General features: G+C 41.2%; 1 protein-coding gene across 1 annotated transcript in view; it reads right to left on the bottom strand.

Moving 5' to 3' along the window:
• The window catches only part of TESK2 (testis associated actin remodelling kinase 2), a 139,936-nt gene that overhangs the window by 102,384 nt on the left and 22,433 nt on the right, over positions 1-15,119 (bottom strand). Inside the window, exon 2 of the mRNA XM_080800259.1 lies at positions 3,031-3,341. Within this exon, the coding sequence (XP_080656385.1) occupies positions 3,031-3,252 (222 nt within the window). The 5' untranslated portion in view covers positions 3,253-3,341. The remainder of the gene's footprint in view (positions 1-3,030; positions 3,342-15,119) is intronic.

The following is a 15,119-nucleotide window of genomic DNA, read 5'->3' as shown; positions in this document are numbered from 1 at the left end:
TGGGGATGTAAAATGGTGTAGCTGCTGTGGAAAATAGTATGTTGGTTCCTTTGAAAGTTAAAAATAGGCTAAGTGAAATTAGGCAGTTACAAAAAGACAAATACTGTATGATTTTTCTTATATAAGGTATCTAGAGTAGTCAGACTCACAGAAACAGAAAGTAGAATGGTTGCTGTCAGAAGCTAGTAGATGAAGGAAGGAGAGAGTTGTTTGATTTGTACAGAGTTTCAGTTTTACAAAATGAAAAAGTTCTGGAGATTGGTTGCACAACAGTGTGAATATACTTAAGTGACTACTTAACTGTACACTTAAAAATAGTTGATAGTAAATTTTATGTTATGTGTATTTGACCACAATTTTAAAAAAGTTAAACACAGGGTCGCCTGGGTGGCTCAGTTGGTTAAGCAACTGCCTTTGGCTCAGGTCATGATCCCAGAGTCCTGGGATTGAGTTCCGCCTTGGGCTCCCAGCTCCTCAGGGAGTCTGCTTCTCCCTCTGACCTTCTCCCCTCTCATCCTCTCTCACTCTCTCTTTCTCTCTCTCTCAAGTAAATAAATAAAATATTTTTTAAAAAAAAAGTTAAACACAGAACTGCTATATGACCCAGGAATTCAACTAACAGTTAAATACCCAAAATAACTTGAGTGAAGGAACTCAGATATTTGTACACTAATGTTCATAGCATTATTCACAATAACCAAAAGGTGGAAACAACCCAGATGTCTACCAAAAGATGAATGGATAAACATAAGGTGGTAGACACAGACAATACGATATTATTCAGCCATAAAAAGGAATGAAATTCTGATATATGCTACAATGTGGATGAAATTTACACTAAGTGAAATAAGCCAGACAGAGGACAAATACTGTGTGATTCCATTAATATGAGGTACCTACAAGAGGAAAATTCACAGAGAAAGAAAACAGAACAGTTAATAGGGACTGAGGGCAGGAGGACATGGGGAGTTATTATTCAATGAGGTACAAAGTTTCTGTTAGGGATGATGAAAAAGTTCTGGAAAGAGATAATGGTGATGGTTGCATATAACATCACAAATGTACTTAATGCTACTGAACTATGTACTTAATATGGTTAAAATGGTAAATTTGTGTTATATATATTTTACCACAATTTTAAAAAAAGAGAAAATAGAAGGAAAAGTATAAGAAATGCTGAGTGGAGGCAACGCTATGGAAGTGTTTTGAGTGCAAAAGAACAACATGAGGGAGGCGCACCAGGGTGGCTCAGTTGGTTAAGCCTCTGACTCTTGATTTTAGCTCAGGTCCTGACCTCAGGGTCATGAGACTGGGCCCCGCATCAGGATCCACACTGGGCATGGAATCAGCTTAAGATTCTCTCTGCCTCCCTACCTACAAGCTCTTTCTCTCTTTCTAAAAAAAAGAAGAGAAAGAGAGAACATGAGGGAGTCTAGCTATAGGGGATGTTAGGGTCAAAATATGTTCTTCCCTGTTTAAATTTTTTTTTAAGGTGAGAGAAATAAATAGAAGTTTAGAAGTTAATGGGAATCATTTAATAGAAAGTGAAATATGATATAGGAAAGAGAGGGGAGAATTTCTTGGTAACATCTTTGAGTAGGCAACTAGAAAAATGATATAGAATACAAATGGAAATATGGCTTAGATTGTAACATGCGTAGTTCATCCATAGTGACAAGTATAAACGCTGAGTAGGTGGGGAAGATATGGGTTAGTAGCTATTTGTGGTGACTGCAGGCTGTAGAAGTTCTCCAGCTTCCTTCAGTTTTCTCAGTGAATTAGGAAGCAAGTTCATCACTGAGAAAAAATACTGAATGTCAGATGAGAGAAGAAAAAGTATGAAATAATGTTCTGGAAGAATAAATGAATCAGGAAAATATGAACATTTGGGAGAACAAAGTGCCCAGCTTTATTAAAAATAATCAAATAAAAACTGTATGTGTGGGTAAATATGCGTATATATATCTTCTTACATGTACATACAAAATTCTATATATGTATATAATATGTGTGTGTATAAGCAGAGAAAAGGGTCCAGAAGTATACATATCAAATTATTAATAGTGCTTACTACTGCAGAGAGAGAGAGAGAAAGAGAGGGCGGAAGGGTAAAAGAGACTTCTATGTTATTTGAGGTTTCGATCACTATGTATCAGTTTTATAATTAAAATAAAATAGATGTTAATAGTTTTTTTTTTTTTAAGATTTCATTTATTTGACAGAGATACAGTGAGAGAGGGAACACAAGCAGGGGAGTAGGAGAGGGAGAAGCAGGTTCCCCACCGAGCAGGGAGCCCAATGCGGGGCTCAATCCCAGGATCCTGGGACCATGACCTGAGCCAAAGGCAGATGCTCAACAACTGAGCCACCCAGGTACCCCAATAGTTGTTTGTTTGCTTTTATTAAAACTAGAGCCTTTATAAATGTCTCTGGAGAGATGGGAGAGGAAAAAACAGGATATAAATAACCACTATATACAACTCCCAATGGTAAAATTCTCCCACCCACCTTCTCCTCAAAGTGTCTGAGGCAGAGTTTAGGCACCACCAAGTAAATACAAAAATATCCAGGTTCTGACTACAGGCACTGATGAAGAATGGGCAGGTCAGGCCTCCCAGGCATAAATAGAAGGAGCAGATAAGATGTAAACCACACAAGAATCTCCATCTTCAGGGTGACTCCAATCTGTTGGCTGGCTCAGGCCATCCTCAGAACCCTCCTGAGTTCTCCTATTGTTGAGTGCATCTGGGAGCATGTGCACCGAAGACTCCAGGGTCCCTACCAGCAAGGGAGACCCAGTATCCTGCCCAGGGCCACAGTATGGACCAGCAAGAGTGCAGCACTGGCCAGGCCCACAGCCACTAGCAGTCCCAAAGCCAAAGGAGAGGACAGTTTAGAACACTGATCAAGATCCATAGCACCCTCACCCCAATTAGGTAAAGCCTATGCCCTAATTATACCCAATTATCAACTTGGCAGTAAAGGTGATTATCAACAAGCCAAAGTGAGAAAAGCAGAGGCATCACTCACCTTGAATACTTCGGAGAAGAAGCCAGACCCTATTTTTTCACAGGTGAAGTCATCTAAACGTGTCAGTCTAGAAAAGGCACTTATAAGAGCTCGATATGAAGATGGCCAAACTCTTCCCACTTGGGTCATGTTCCCATCTCCTCCACCACCTCCTTCAAAATCTTCAAGACGCTCCACACGTGGAGGAAAGCCTGCAATTGAATTCCGTTTGCTCCGATCCATAGTCTCAATAATCACTTTTTTCTTCTTTTAAGAAGGAACTCCACACATAATAAAATTTTGTTGAGTTTTACTTCTCTTCCGGTTTGACACTAAATGAGAGATCAGAAAGGTATTTCACTAAAACCATGAATGATTATATACATGCAAATCAATGAATTATCAACATAAAAATATTTCCTCTTTCACATTCTAGCTCTTGAATTTCAGATTTTAAAAAAGTACTTTATGGGGCACCTGGGTGGCTCAGTGGGTTAAGCCTCTGCCTTCGGCTCAGGTCATGATCTCAGGGTCCTGGGATCGACCCCGGCATCAGGCTCTCTGCTCAGCGGGGAGCCTGCTTCCCCCCTCTCTCTCTGCTGCTCTGCCTACTTGTGATCTCTCTCTCTTTCTGTCAAGTAAATAAATAAAATCTTTTAAAAAAAAACACTTTATAAATTTACCTTCAAAAAATACTTATATATTTAAAGCCTAAGACGTAGTCAGTCTTTAATATGAGTAGACTATAATAAAGATAATCAATTACATTCTAAAAAACAAAATAACAGGGGTGCCTGGGTGGCTCAGTCGTTAATCATCTGCCTTTGGCTCAGGTCATGATCCAGGGTCCTAGGATCAAGCCCCAAATCGGGCTCCCCACCCCATGGAAAGCCTGCTTCTCCCTCTCCCACTCCCCTGCTTGTATTCTCTCTTTCAAATAAATAAGTAAAATGTTTTTTTAAAAATTTTTTTCAAAAAAATAAAAGCATATGTTCATACCAATGCCCTTCATAGCCTGCATTACATAATTTTCTCTTCATTTGAAAAATTAAGTCCAAATATCAAACAATGATGAATATTTTATACCATAAAATTTTATTATTTTATTTCATTTAAAGATTTTATTTTTATTTATTATTAGAGAGAGAGAGAGAGCAGGAGGGAGAGGGAGAGAGAATCTGAAACTGACTCGGCACTGAGCACAGAGCCAGATGCGAGGCTTGATCCCACAACTGTTAGATCATGACCTGAGCCAAAACCAAGAGTTGGACACTTGAATGAGCCACCCAGGCACCCCAAAATTAATTTTAAAAGAAGAAAACACACTAATTTTAAAAGAAGAAAACCAGGGTGCGTGGGTGGCTCAGTGGGTTAAGCAGCTGGCTTTTTTTTTTTTTAAAGATTTTATTTATTTATTTGACACAGACACAGCGAGAGAGGGAACACAAGCAGGGGGAGTAGGAGAGGGAGAAGCAGGCTTCCTGAGGAGCAAAGAGCCCGATACAGGGCTCCATCCCAGGACTCCAGGATCATGACCTGAGCTGAAGGCAGACACTTAACGACTGAACCACCCAGGCGCCCCTAGCAACCAGCTCTTGATTTCCGCTCAGGTCATGATCTGAGGGTTGTGAGATCAAACTCAGTGGGGGGTCTGCTTAAGTTTCTCTCTCCCTCACCCTTTGTGCCCCCCCCACCCTGCTCATACATTCCCTCTAAAATAAACAAATCTTTTTTAAAAACAGAAAAAGAAAACCATTATCTAAAAGCAACTTAAAAATTTATTACTAATTAAACAGTACAGTCTAGCAGAAGTGACTGTTGAAGGCGCCATCCCATCTGGTGCAGTGATTAAGAATAAAAATGCAGGGCACCTGGGTGGCTCAGTGGGTTAAGCCTCTGCCTTCAGCTCAGGTCATGATCTCAGGGTCCTGGGATCGAGTCCCGCATCGGGCTCTCTGCTCGGCAGGGAGCCTGCTTCCTCCTCTCTCTCTGCTTGCCTCTCTGCCTACTTGTGATCTCTCTCTGTCAAGTAAATAAATAAAATCTTTAAAAAAAAAAAAAAAGAATAAAAATGCAAACCCATGTTTTCTTTTAGCCATCTCTCCCTACTTCTACTTTTTTCCATGAGAAATGATCATAAGGGTCTTATGCAGAATACAACATTGTGACTTTTCAATTAGTAAAATGCTTTCATAGAAGTGATGAATACCTAGCCCAGACTACCTCTACTACCTCTAACAGGATACCTCTAACAGGAATAGCAGCAGGGCTCCCAGGGCTATCCTTATAATATATGACCCTGCTTCCTTAGCTTTAGCCAAAGTCAGCAGCAGTCTAACCAATATGGACCAATCACAGTTCCTTTCCTGGCAATTTGGAATTGGAATTAAGATATCCTAGCCTCAGTGGGTTAAGCCTCTGCCTTTGGCTCAGGTCATGATCCCAGGGTCCTGGGATCGACCCCTGCACTGGGCTCCCTGCTCAGCGGGGAGCCCCCTTCCCCCTCTCTCTCTGCCTGCTGCTCTGCCTCCTTGTGATCTCTCTCTCTTTCTGTCAAGTAAATAATTTTTTTAAAAAAAATTAAAAAAAAAAAAAAAAGATATCCTAGCCTCAGTCTGGTGCTTCCTAAAATGGAAGACATGTAGTGGCACCTGGCTGGCTCACTGGGTAGAGCATGAGACTCTTGATGTCAGGGTTGTAAGTTTAATCCGCATGTTGGGTATAGAGACCACTTAAAAATAATTCTTAAAAAAAGGAAACCATGGGACGCCTGGGTGGCTCGGAGGGTTAAAGCCTCTGCCTTCGGCTCCGGTCATGATCCCAGGGTCCTGGGATCGAGTCCCGCATCGGGCTCTCTGCTCGGCGGGGAGCCTGCTTCCCCCTCCTCTCTCTGCCTGCCTCTCTGCCTACTTGTGATCTGTCTCTCTGTCAAATAAATAAATAAAATCTTTAAAAAAAAAAAAAAAAAAAGGAAACCATGTTAACTCAGGAACTATTGGCCATGGCCATTTTCTTTTTCTTTCTTCTTCTTCTTTTTTTTTTTTTTTTAGATTCCATTTATTTATTTGACAAGGAGAGAGAAATCACAAGAAGGCAGAGAGGCAGGCAGAGAAAGGGTGGGAAGCAGGCTCCCCGCTGAGCAGAGAGCCCAATGCGGGGCTCAATCCCAGGACCCTGAGATCATGACTTGAGCCAAAGGCAGAGACTTAACCCACTGAGCCACCCAGGTGCCCCACCATGGCCATTTTCTACCACACAGCCTGGAAGGCAGAAAAAGTCAAGAGATTGAGACTAATCCACAAAGGAAAAAAGATAAAGAGAGAACTTAATTTTCCCAATGTGCTATATTACCCAGTTCCTGAGGCCTCACTGCATCCTGACTTAAGGTTCCATGACATAACCTTACATCATTAAAATATATTACCTTGGGGCACCTGGGTGGCTCAGTTGGTTAAGAATCCAATTCTTGATATTGGCTTAGGTCATGATCTCAGGGTTGGGAGATCAAGCCCCAAGTCAGCTCCACACTGGGTGTAGACCCTGCTTAAGACTGTCTCTCTCTCCCTGCTCCCTCTGCCCCTCCCTTCCTGCTCCTTTCCCTCTACTCCTCCTCCTCTCCCTCTGCCCCATGCTCGTGCTCGCTCACTCTCTCTCTCTCTCTCACTCAAAATAAATAAATAAATAAATAAATAAATATCACTTTTCCTTAAGCTGGTTTTACCAAAGTCTTCACAGAAGGAAGAATAATCTAAGTTCTAAAGGAATAAGTGATTTAAGTACCTCTACTGAACCTCACCAGAAAGTGGCAGCAGATCAGCAGATCAAAAATTTAGGAATATAAGACCAACATTTTAAAAATTTTACAGCCAGTAAAGACCATAAAGTTCAGTCACTCATTTTATATGTGAGGAAACATAAGGCCCAGAATGCAGGAATGATTTGCCCATAGTCATAAGCTATTTACTAACAAAGCTAAACTTAGAACCAAGGAACCAAAGGTAGTACATTTCTAAAAGTGTGTCTACTAATCATCTGCTTCAAAATTACCCAACGGGGCGCCTGGGTGGCTCAGTGGTTTAAAGCTTCTGCCTTCGGCTGGGGTCATGATCCCGGGGTCCTGGGATCAAGCCCCGCGTGAGGCTCTCTGCTCCGCGGGGAGCCTGCTTCCTCCTCTCTCTGCCTGCCTCTCCGCCTACTTGTGATCTCTGTCTGTCAAATAAATAAATAAAATCTTAAAAAAAAAAAAAATTACCCAAGGAACTTGTTTAAAACCCAGATTACTGGGGCGCCTGGGTGGCTCAGTGGGTTAAAGCCTCTGCCTTCGGCTGGGGTCATGATCCCAGGGTCCTGGGGTCATGATCCCCAAGCCCCACATCGGGCTCTCTGCTCGGCGGGGAGCCGGCTTCCCCCCCACCCCCCCCTCCGCCTGCCTCTCTGCCTACGAATGATGTCTGTCAAATAAATAAATAAAAATCTTTTAAAAAATAAAAAACAGGGGCGCCTGGGTGGCTCAGTGGGTTAAAGCCTCTACCTTCAGCTCAGGTCATGGTCCCAGGGTCCTGGGATCAAGCCCCGCATCAGGCTCTCTGCTCAGCAGGGAGCCTGCTTCCTCCTCTCTCTCTGCCTGATACCTGTGATCTCTGTCTGTCAAATAAATAAATAAAATCTTTAAAAATAATAATAATAATAATAATAATAATAATAATAAAATAAAACCCAGATTACTGTGTCCCAACCTTGACTTACTATATCAGAATCTCCTAGAGTGATACCTGGAAATTTTACTAAACTCCCCAATGGTTCTTACATACACTAGGAGTTTAAGATCCTCTATTCAGAGAAGGGGTTTTAAACTTTAAAAAAAAAAAAAAAAAGCAGGAATTTTACAAGAATTTCCTCATTTAATCTTCAAAGATAACACCAAGCTAGGTATGATTCCCATTTCAGAGAAGAAGAAATGTAGGCTCAGGAGGTTAAGTCCCTTGGGTAAGGATACACAGCTAGTAGAACCAGAATTAGAACCAAAGTCCATCCAGCATCAAAACTCAAGCTTTTTCCATTTCATATTATTTAGTTCAGTGTTTTTCCACTATAGAGTTATAAGGAGTTAAGCTAGTCATCTACATAGAAAAGAGGACCAGTACTTAAGTACAGAGGAAAACAAGGGTGACTGTAATTTGGAGGGAGAGAGAGAAGGGGAAAAAACTCAACTTTAGAAAAATAAATTACAAAATACCAAAGTTAAAACTATATAAAGCATAGATGCCTCTGAAATTACTGACTGGCTTACCATCTACTGACTTCTTCATTTTGAACGAAATACACTGTTAACCTCCACGATGCCCTCAATTTTTCCTGGGGGTGCTGACAGATTCTTTTCTCTATTCTAAAGCTAGACAGAATTGCTCATTGCAGCTCAACAGGTCTGAGAGGAGGTAAGGAATATCTAATAGCAACTAAACTGGTTTGGTTGGAGCTCTTACAAGTTTCATGATAGCACAATAGGCTGAAATTTTTGATATTTTTATTTTGAAAAACAAATAACTTGTACCTTGGCTCATGGAACTTTTCAAGGGCGGCGGGGGAGTATTAATTTAAAAGGCAGGGATGTCTGGTTGGCTCAGTAGGCTAAGTGTCTGCCTTTGGCTCAGGTGATGACCCCAGGGTCCTGGAATAAAGTCTCACATCAGGCTCCTTGCTCAGTGGGGAGCCTGCTTCTTCCTCTGCCTGCTGTTCCCCCTGCTTATGCTCTCTCTCTCCGAAAAATAAATAAAAACTTAAAATAATAATAATAAATAAATAAAAGGTATATGCTTATAGAAACTCCTGCACATAAGCATAGGGGACATGAACAAGGATATTCATTTCAGGGGCGCCTGGGTGGCTTAGTGGGTTAAGCCTCTGCCTTCGGCTCAGGTCATGATCTCAGGGTCCTGGGATCAAGCCCTACATCAGGCTCTCTGCTTAGCGGGGAGCCTGCTTCCCCTCTCTCTCTCTCTCTCTGCCTGCTTCTCTGCCTACTTGTTCTCTCTCTCTGTCAAATAAATAAATAAGTAATCTTTTAAAAAAAAAAAAAGGATATTCATTTCATTTCAGTATTGCTTGTAATAAACATGGGGGAGGTACTGCCCAAAGTCAGGCTGTAGGAACAATAAGAAAGTGCAGAATATTTTTCAATGAAATATTCAGCATCTACAATGAATGAACTCTATCTAGCAATGTAGAAGTAATTCAAAAGCAAAAAAAAAAAAAGAAGAAGAAGAAGAAGTAATTCAAAAGCAGTATAAAGTTAGGGGGGAAGAAGCAAGTTGTAGTTAGGGGTATCATTAAAGTTTAATTTTAAAAAATTTTAAGATTTTATTTACTTATTTGAGAGAGAGAATGCACATGTGAGAGCATGAGTGGGGCGAGGGACAGAGTGAGAACCAGGCTCCGTGCTGAGCAGAGAGCCTGACTCAGGGATCAATACCAGATCTCTGGGAGCGTGGCTTAAGCTGAAGGAAGCTGCTTAACGGACTAAGACACCCAGCTGTCCCCCACAAAAATTTTTTTAAGTTAAAAAAAAGGAGGGGGTTGGGACGCCTGGGTGGCTCAGTTGGTTAAGCAGCTGCCTTCAGCTCGGGTCATGATCCCAGCGTCCTGGGATCGAGTCCCACATCGGGCTCCTTGCTCGGCAGGGAGCCTGCTTCTCCCTCTGCCTCTGCCTACCACTCTGTCTGCCTGTGCTCGCTCTCTCTCTCTCTAACAAATAAATAAATTTAAAAAAAAAAAAAAAAAAAAAGGAGGGGGGGTGCCTGGGTGGCTCAGTCAGTTGAGCGGCTGCCTACGGCTCAGGTCATGATCCCAGGGTTCTGGGATCCCTCCCCACCCCCCCACCCCACATTGGGCTTCTGGCTCGACAGTGAGCCTGCTTCTTCCTCTGTTTGCTGCTCCCCCTGCCTGTGCTTGTTCTCGTTCTCTCTCTTCCTCTCTCTCTCTCTGTCAAATAAATAAATAATAACCTAAAAAAAAAAAAAAAAAGGAAATGCAAAGAAAGCTGGGGGAGCAAAACTTAGGTGAACCAAAAAAAAGTAACAAAGATGATAAAAACAAACAAAGAAGGACACTACACATGATAAAGGAAACAATTCAACAAAAGGATGTAACAATTGTAAATATTTCTGCACCCAGCATGGGAGCACCTAAATACATAAAGGAACTATTAACAGACATAGAGGAAGAACCTGACAGTGATACAATAATAGCAGGGAACTTTAACACCCTACTTACATCAACAGAAGATCAGATATAAAATCAACAAGGAAACAGTGTCTTTGAAGGACACCTTGGACCAGATGGACCCATCACATATATTCAGAAATTCTATCCAAAAACAGTGGAATACACATTTTTTTCGAGTGCACATGGAACAATCTCCAGAACAGATCACATGTTAGGCCACAAAACAAGTCTCAAAAAATTGAAAGACTGAAATCATATCATGCATCTTTTCCGACCACAACAGTATGAAACTAGAAATCAATCACAAGAAAGAATCCGGAAAGAACACAAATACATGGAGGCTAAACGACATGCCAGTAAACAATAAATAGGTCAACCAAGAAATTGAAGAAGAAATTTAAAAATACATGGAGATAAATGAAAATAAAAACACAACTGTCCAAAATCTTTGGGATACAGTAAAAGCTGTTCTAAAAGAGAAGATTATAGCCATACAGGCCTACTTTAAGAAGCAAGAAGAATCTCAAATAAACAACCTAATCTTACACCTAAAGGAGCTAGAAAAAGAAGAACAAACAAAGCCTAAAGCCAGCAGAAGGAAGATAATAATAAAGATGAGAGCAAAAATAAGTGAAATTGAAACTAAAAAAAAGAACAGATCGATGAAACCAGGAACTGATTCTTTGAAAAGAGCAACAAAATTAATAAATCTTTAGCTAGACATCAAAAAAAGAAGAGAGAGAACTCAAAAAATCAGAAATAAAGGAGAAAAAATAAAAACCAATGCCAAGGGGCGCCTGGGTGGCTCAGTGGGTTAAAGCCTCTGCCTTCAGCTCGGGTCATGATCCTGGGGTTCTCGGATCGAGCCCCGTATTGGGCTCTCTGCTCAGCAGGGAGCCTGCTTCCTCCTCTCTCTGCCTGCCTCTCTGCTTGCTTGTGATCTCTCTCTATCAAATAAATAAATAAAATCTTAAAAAAAAAGATTTAAAAAAAAAACCAATGCCAAGAAACACAAAGTATTATAAGAGAATATTATGAAAAATTATATGCCAACAAATTGGACAACCTAAAAAAAATTGGATCAATTCCTACAAACACGTAACCTACCAAAACTGAATCATAAAGAAATAAGAAAACTTAAACAGACTGATTACTAGCAATGAAATTGAATCAGTAATCAAAAAACCTCCAACAAACAAAAGTTCAGGACCAGAGGGCTTCATAGGTGAATTCTATCAAACATTTAAAGAATGTCCTATTCTGGGGCACCTGGGTGGCTCAGTCAGTTAAGCATCTGCCTTTGGTTCAGGTCATGATCTCAGGATCCCAGAATCGAGCCCCACAGTAGGCTCCCCACTCAGCAGGGAGTCTGCTTCTCCCTCTGCCCCTCCCCCTGCTCATGCTCTCTCTCTCTCACTCTCTTGCATTCTCAAATAAATAAAATCTTTTTAAAAAAAAGACATGACTGAAAAAATGCAGATCTCATTTAATTTTTTTAAATTTTTTTTAAATTTTTCTTAAAGATTTCATTTATTTATTTGACAGAGAGAGAGATATCACAAGTAGACAGAGAGGCAGGCAGAGAGAGATGGGGGGTGGAGGGGAGAGGGGAAGCAGGCTCCCTGCTGAGCAGAGAGCCCAATGCTGGGCTTGGCCCCAGGACCCTGAGATCATGACCTGAGCCCAAGGCAGCGGCTTAACCCACTGAGCCACCCCAGTGCCCCCAGATCTCATTTTAAAGAGACTACTTGATTCAAAAGACTACACTCTATTGATCAAGAATAATTAATTTTGGGGCACCTGGGTGGCTCAGTTGGTTAAGTGGCTGCCTTCACTTGGGTCATGATCTCAGGGTCCTGGGATCGAGCCCCACAACAGGTTCCCTGCTCAGCAGAGAGCCTGCTTTTCCCTCCCCCTCTGCCTGCCACTCTGCCTACTTGGTACTCTCTATCTCTCTGTCAAATAAATAAAATCTTTTTAAAATAATAATAATAATTAATTTTCCCAGGACAAGATGGCACCATCCATGCTTCTCCTGACACTCTGAGGATCAGAAGGACTGTCCCATGATAAATGGACCACCACATTTTATAGAAAGCACATTGTTTCCAAGGTAATCTGGGAAACATTGCAAAGTCTGTACCTTTAGTAAGGATAGCACTTTGTTTGCCTGGGGCAATGGGAAAAAAATTAAATACTATCAATGTCACTAACAAGGGACTACGACTCCTTTGATCTTTTGCCTTGAGTTCTCCCAAAAACACTGTACTGGCAATGTGGCACAGCTGGGATTCCCAACTACACCTTTATGATATGAAAACTGGTACATGTTTGAAGTCTTTCATCCAGAAAAAAATGCAAAATTATTGTCCATCCTGGTCAAGAAATGAAACTATTTGTATTGGAAATGTTAACAATTAAGTTCACTTATTTGAAAACAATTTTACGGAGCTCCTGGGTGGCTCAGTCACTAAGTGTCTGCCTTCAGCTCAGGTCATGATCCCAAAGTCCTGGGATGGAGCCCCACATCAGGCTCCCTGCTCAGCAGAAAGTCTGCTTCTCCCTCTCCCACTCCCCCTGCTTGTATTTCCTCTTACACTGTCTCTCTCTCTGTCAAATGAATAAATAAAATCTTAAAAAAAAAAAAAAGAAAAGAAATTTACTATGGAAAGATTTATGAAATAAATTTACTATTTATTATAAATGTACACAGTTTTATTGCCTTACATGGCATCATAGGATTTTCCTAAATACTGTTAATATATTAAGAATTGATGTTATATTAATTCATTTGAATAACTCGTGTATGTCTAAGTGCTAACAAAATTCTGTAAGAGGGATTTTCATTTTTTAAAGATTTTATTTATTTGAGGGGCACCTGGGTGGCTCACTGGGTTAAAGCCTCTGCCTTCAGCTCAGGTCATGATCCCAGAGTGCTGAGATGGAGCCCCACATCGGGCTCTCTGGTAGCGGAGAGCCTGCTTCCCCCCATCTCTCTGCCTGCCTCTGCCTACTTGTGATCTCTGTCTGTCAAATAAATAAAAATAAAACCTTAAAAAAAAAAGATTTTATTTATTTGAGAGAGAGAGAGAACATAAGCAGGAGGAAGGGCAGAGAGAGAGAGACAAGCAGACTCCCCACTAAGCGGTAAACCTGATGCAGGGCTCAATCCAAGGACCCTGAGATCAGGACCTGAACCAAAGTCGGTTGCTTAACCAACTGAGCCACCAGGCACCCCCAGAGATTTCCTTTTACAATAAGTTTTTATTGCCAATAATCATGATTAAATTAAGACATTTTCAAAAAAAGAAAGGAACAGTTTTCAGCATGTAAAACTCTGGTATTCTTAAATGAAAACTGGTGGTACTATGATCTGCTTCACTAAAAATATTTCAAGGGAGGGACGCCTGGGTGGCTCAGTTGGTTAAGCGGCTGCCTTCGGCTCAGGTCATGATCCCAGCGTCCTGGGATCGAGTCCCACATCGGGCTCCTTGCTCCGCAGGGAGCCTGCTTCTCCCTCTGCCACTCTGTCTGCCTGTGCTCTCTCTCTCTCTCTCTCTGACAAATAAATAAAATCTTTAAAAAAAAAATAAAAATAAAAATATTTCAAGGGGAAACAAGGGACATGTGAAAATTTAGGGGGCAAGAAGGTCTTTGTCAGGGAGAAGTTACTGTCACAATGGTGAGGGCGTGGGGTGGGCACTACTGGCATTTTGGTGGGCAGGGTCCAGGGAAGCTAAATGTCCTACAATGCACACAACAGTCCTGCACAACAAAGAATTGTCCTGCCCTAAATGCCAGTAAATGCCCCCACTGAGAAACACAGCGTTAGAAAAGCTTCATCAGTTTGACATGAAACTAGGAAATAGCCTTTAGCATTCTTTCAAAAAATAACAAAATTATGTTGCTAGCAAGGACACAAATCATTTTTTAGTAACCGTATTCTCAATTTCAATACTTAAAACCTGCGAAGTTCAAAACTTTTGCTTTCTTTTTCTACGTAAGTATGTTTTTTCAAAGGTTAATTTTTGGGGCACCTGAGTGGCTCAGTATGTTTGGCATCCTGAACCTACTCTTGATTTCAGCTCAGGTCATGACCTCAGGGTCCTGGGATCTAGGCTCAAAGGCTAGATCTAGGCTCAAAGGCTCCATCTCCCTCTCCCTCTCCCTCTCCCTCTGCCCTTCCACAGTGTGACTGTGCAGTCACACTGCACAGTCTTTCTCTCTCTCTTTTTTTTTTTAAAGATTTTATTTATTTATTTGACAGAGAGAGATCACAAGTAGGCAGAGAGAGGGGTGAAGCAGGCTCCCTGCCAAGCAGAGCATCTGATACGGGGCTCAATTCCAGGACCCTGAGATCATGACTTGAGCCGAAGGCAGAGGCTTAACCCACTGAGCCACCCAGGCACCCCTCTCTCTCTTTTTAAAATAAATAAATAAATAAATATCTTTTTTTTTTTAAGGCTAATTTACACTGATATTAGAATTGATTTATTTTTCACAAAGAGGGTACAATTAAAGGCTTTGACCGGAGAAAGTAATCTGAAAAGCTATCAATAAAAGAGTGAGCTAAATAATCTATACCCAGTATTGTATATTTTATCTTTCAAAGTAGTAATTCCATAAATGATTTTCCAGAAAATCAAGGAAAACTTTTTAGGACTCCCAGTTTGATCATACTAACACCTGAAACGCTTCTGGAAACAGTAACTGCAGCCACCATTTACCATGGGCCATGCATTCTACCAAGTGTTTTGCATATGCTATCTCTAGTATTTATGACAACGCTACAAAGTAGGTATTATTTCCAATTTTAAAAGTACAAAATTGGGCGCCTGGGTGGCTCAGTGGGTTAAAGCCTCTGCCTTCGGCTCAGGTCATGATCCCAG

The sequence above is a fragment of the Martes martes genome (assembly GCF_963455335.1).
Source record: "Martes martes genome assembly, chromosome: 4".
NCBI classification, from domain to species: domain Eukaryota; kingdom Metazoa; phylum Chordata; class Mammalia; order Carnivora; family Mustelidae; genus Martes; species Martes martes.
Note: the sequence above shows the minus strand (reverse complement) of the source record. Positions and strands in the feature narration are given on the sequence as shown.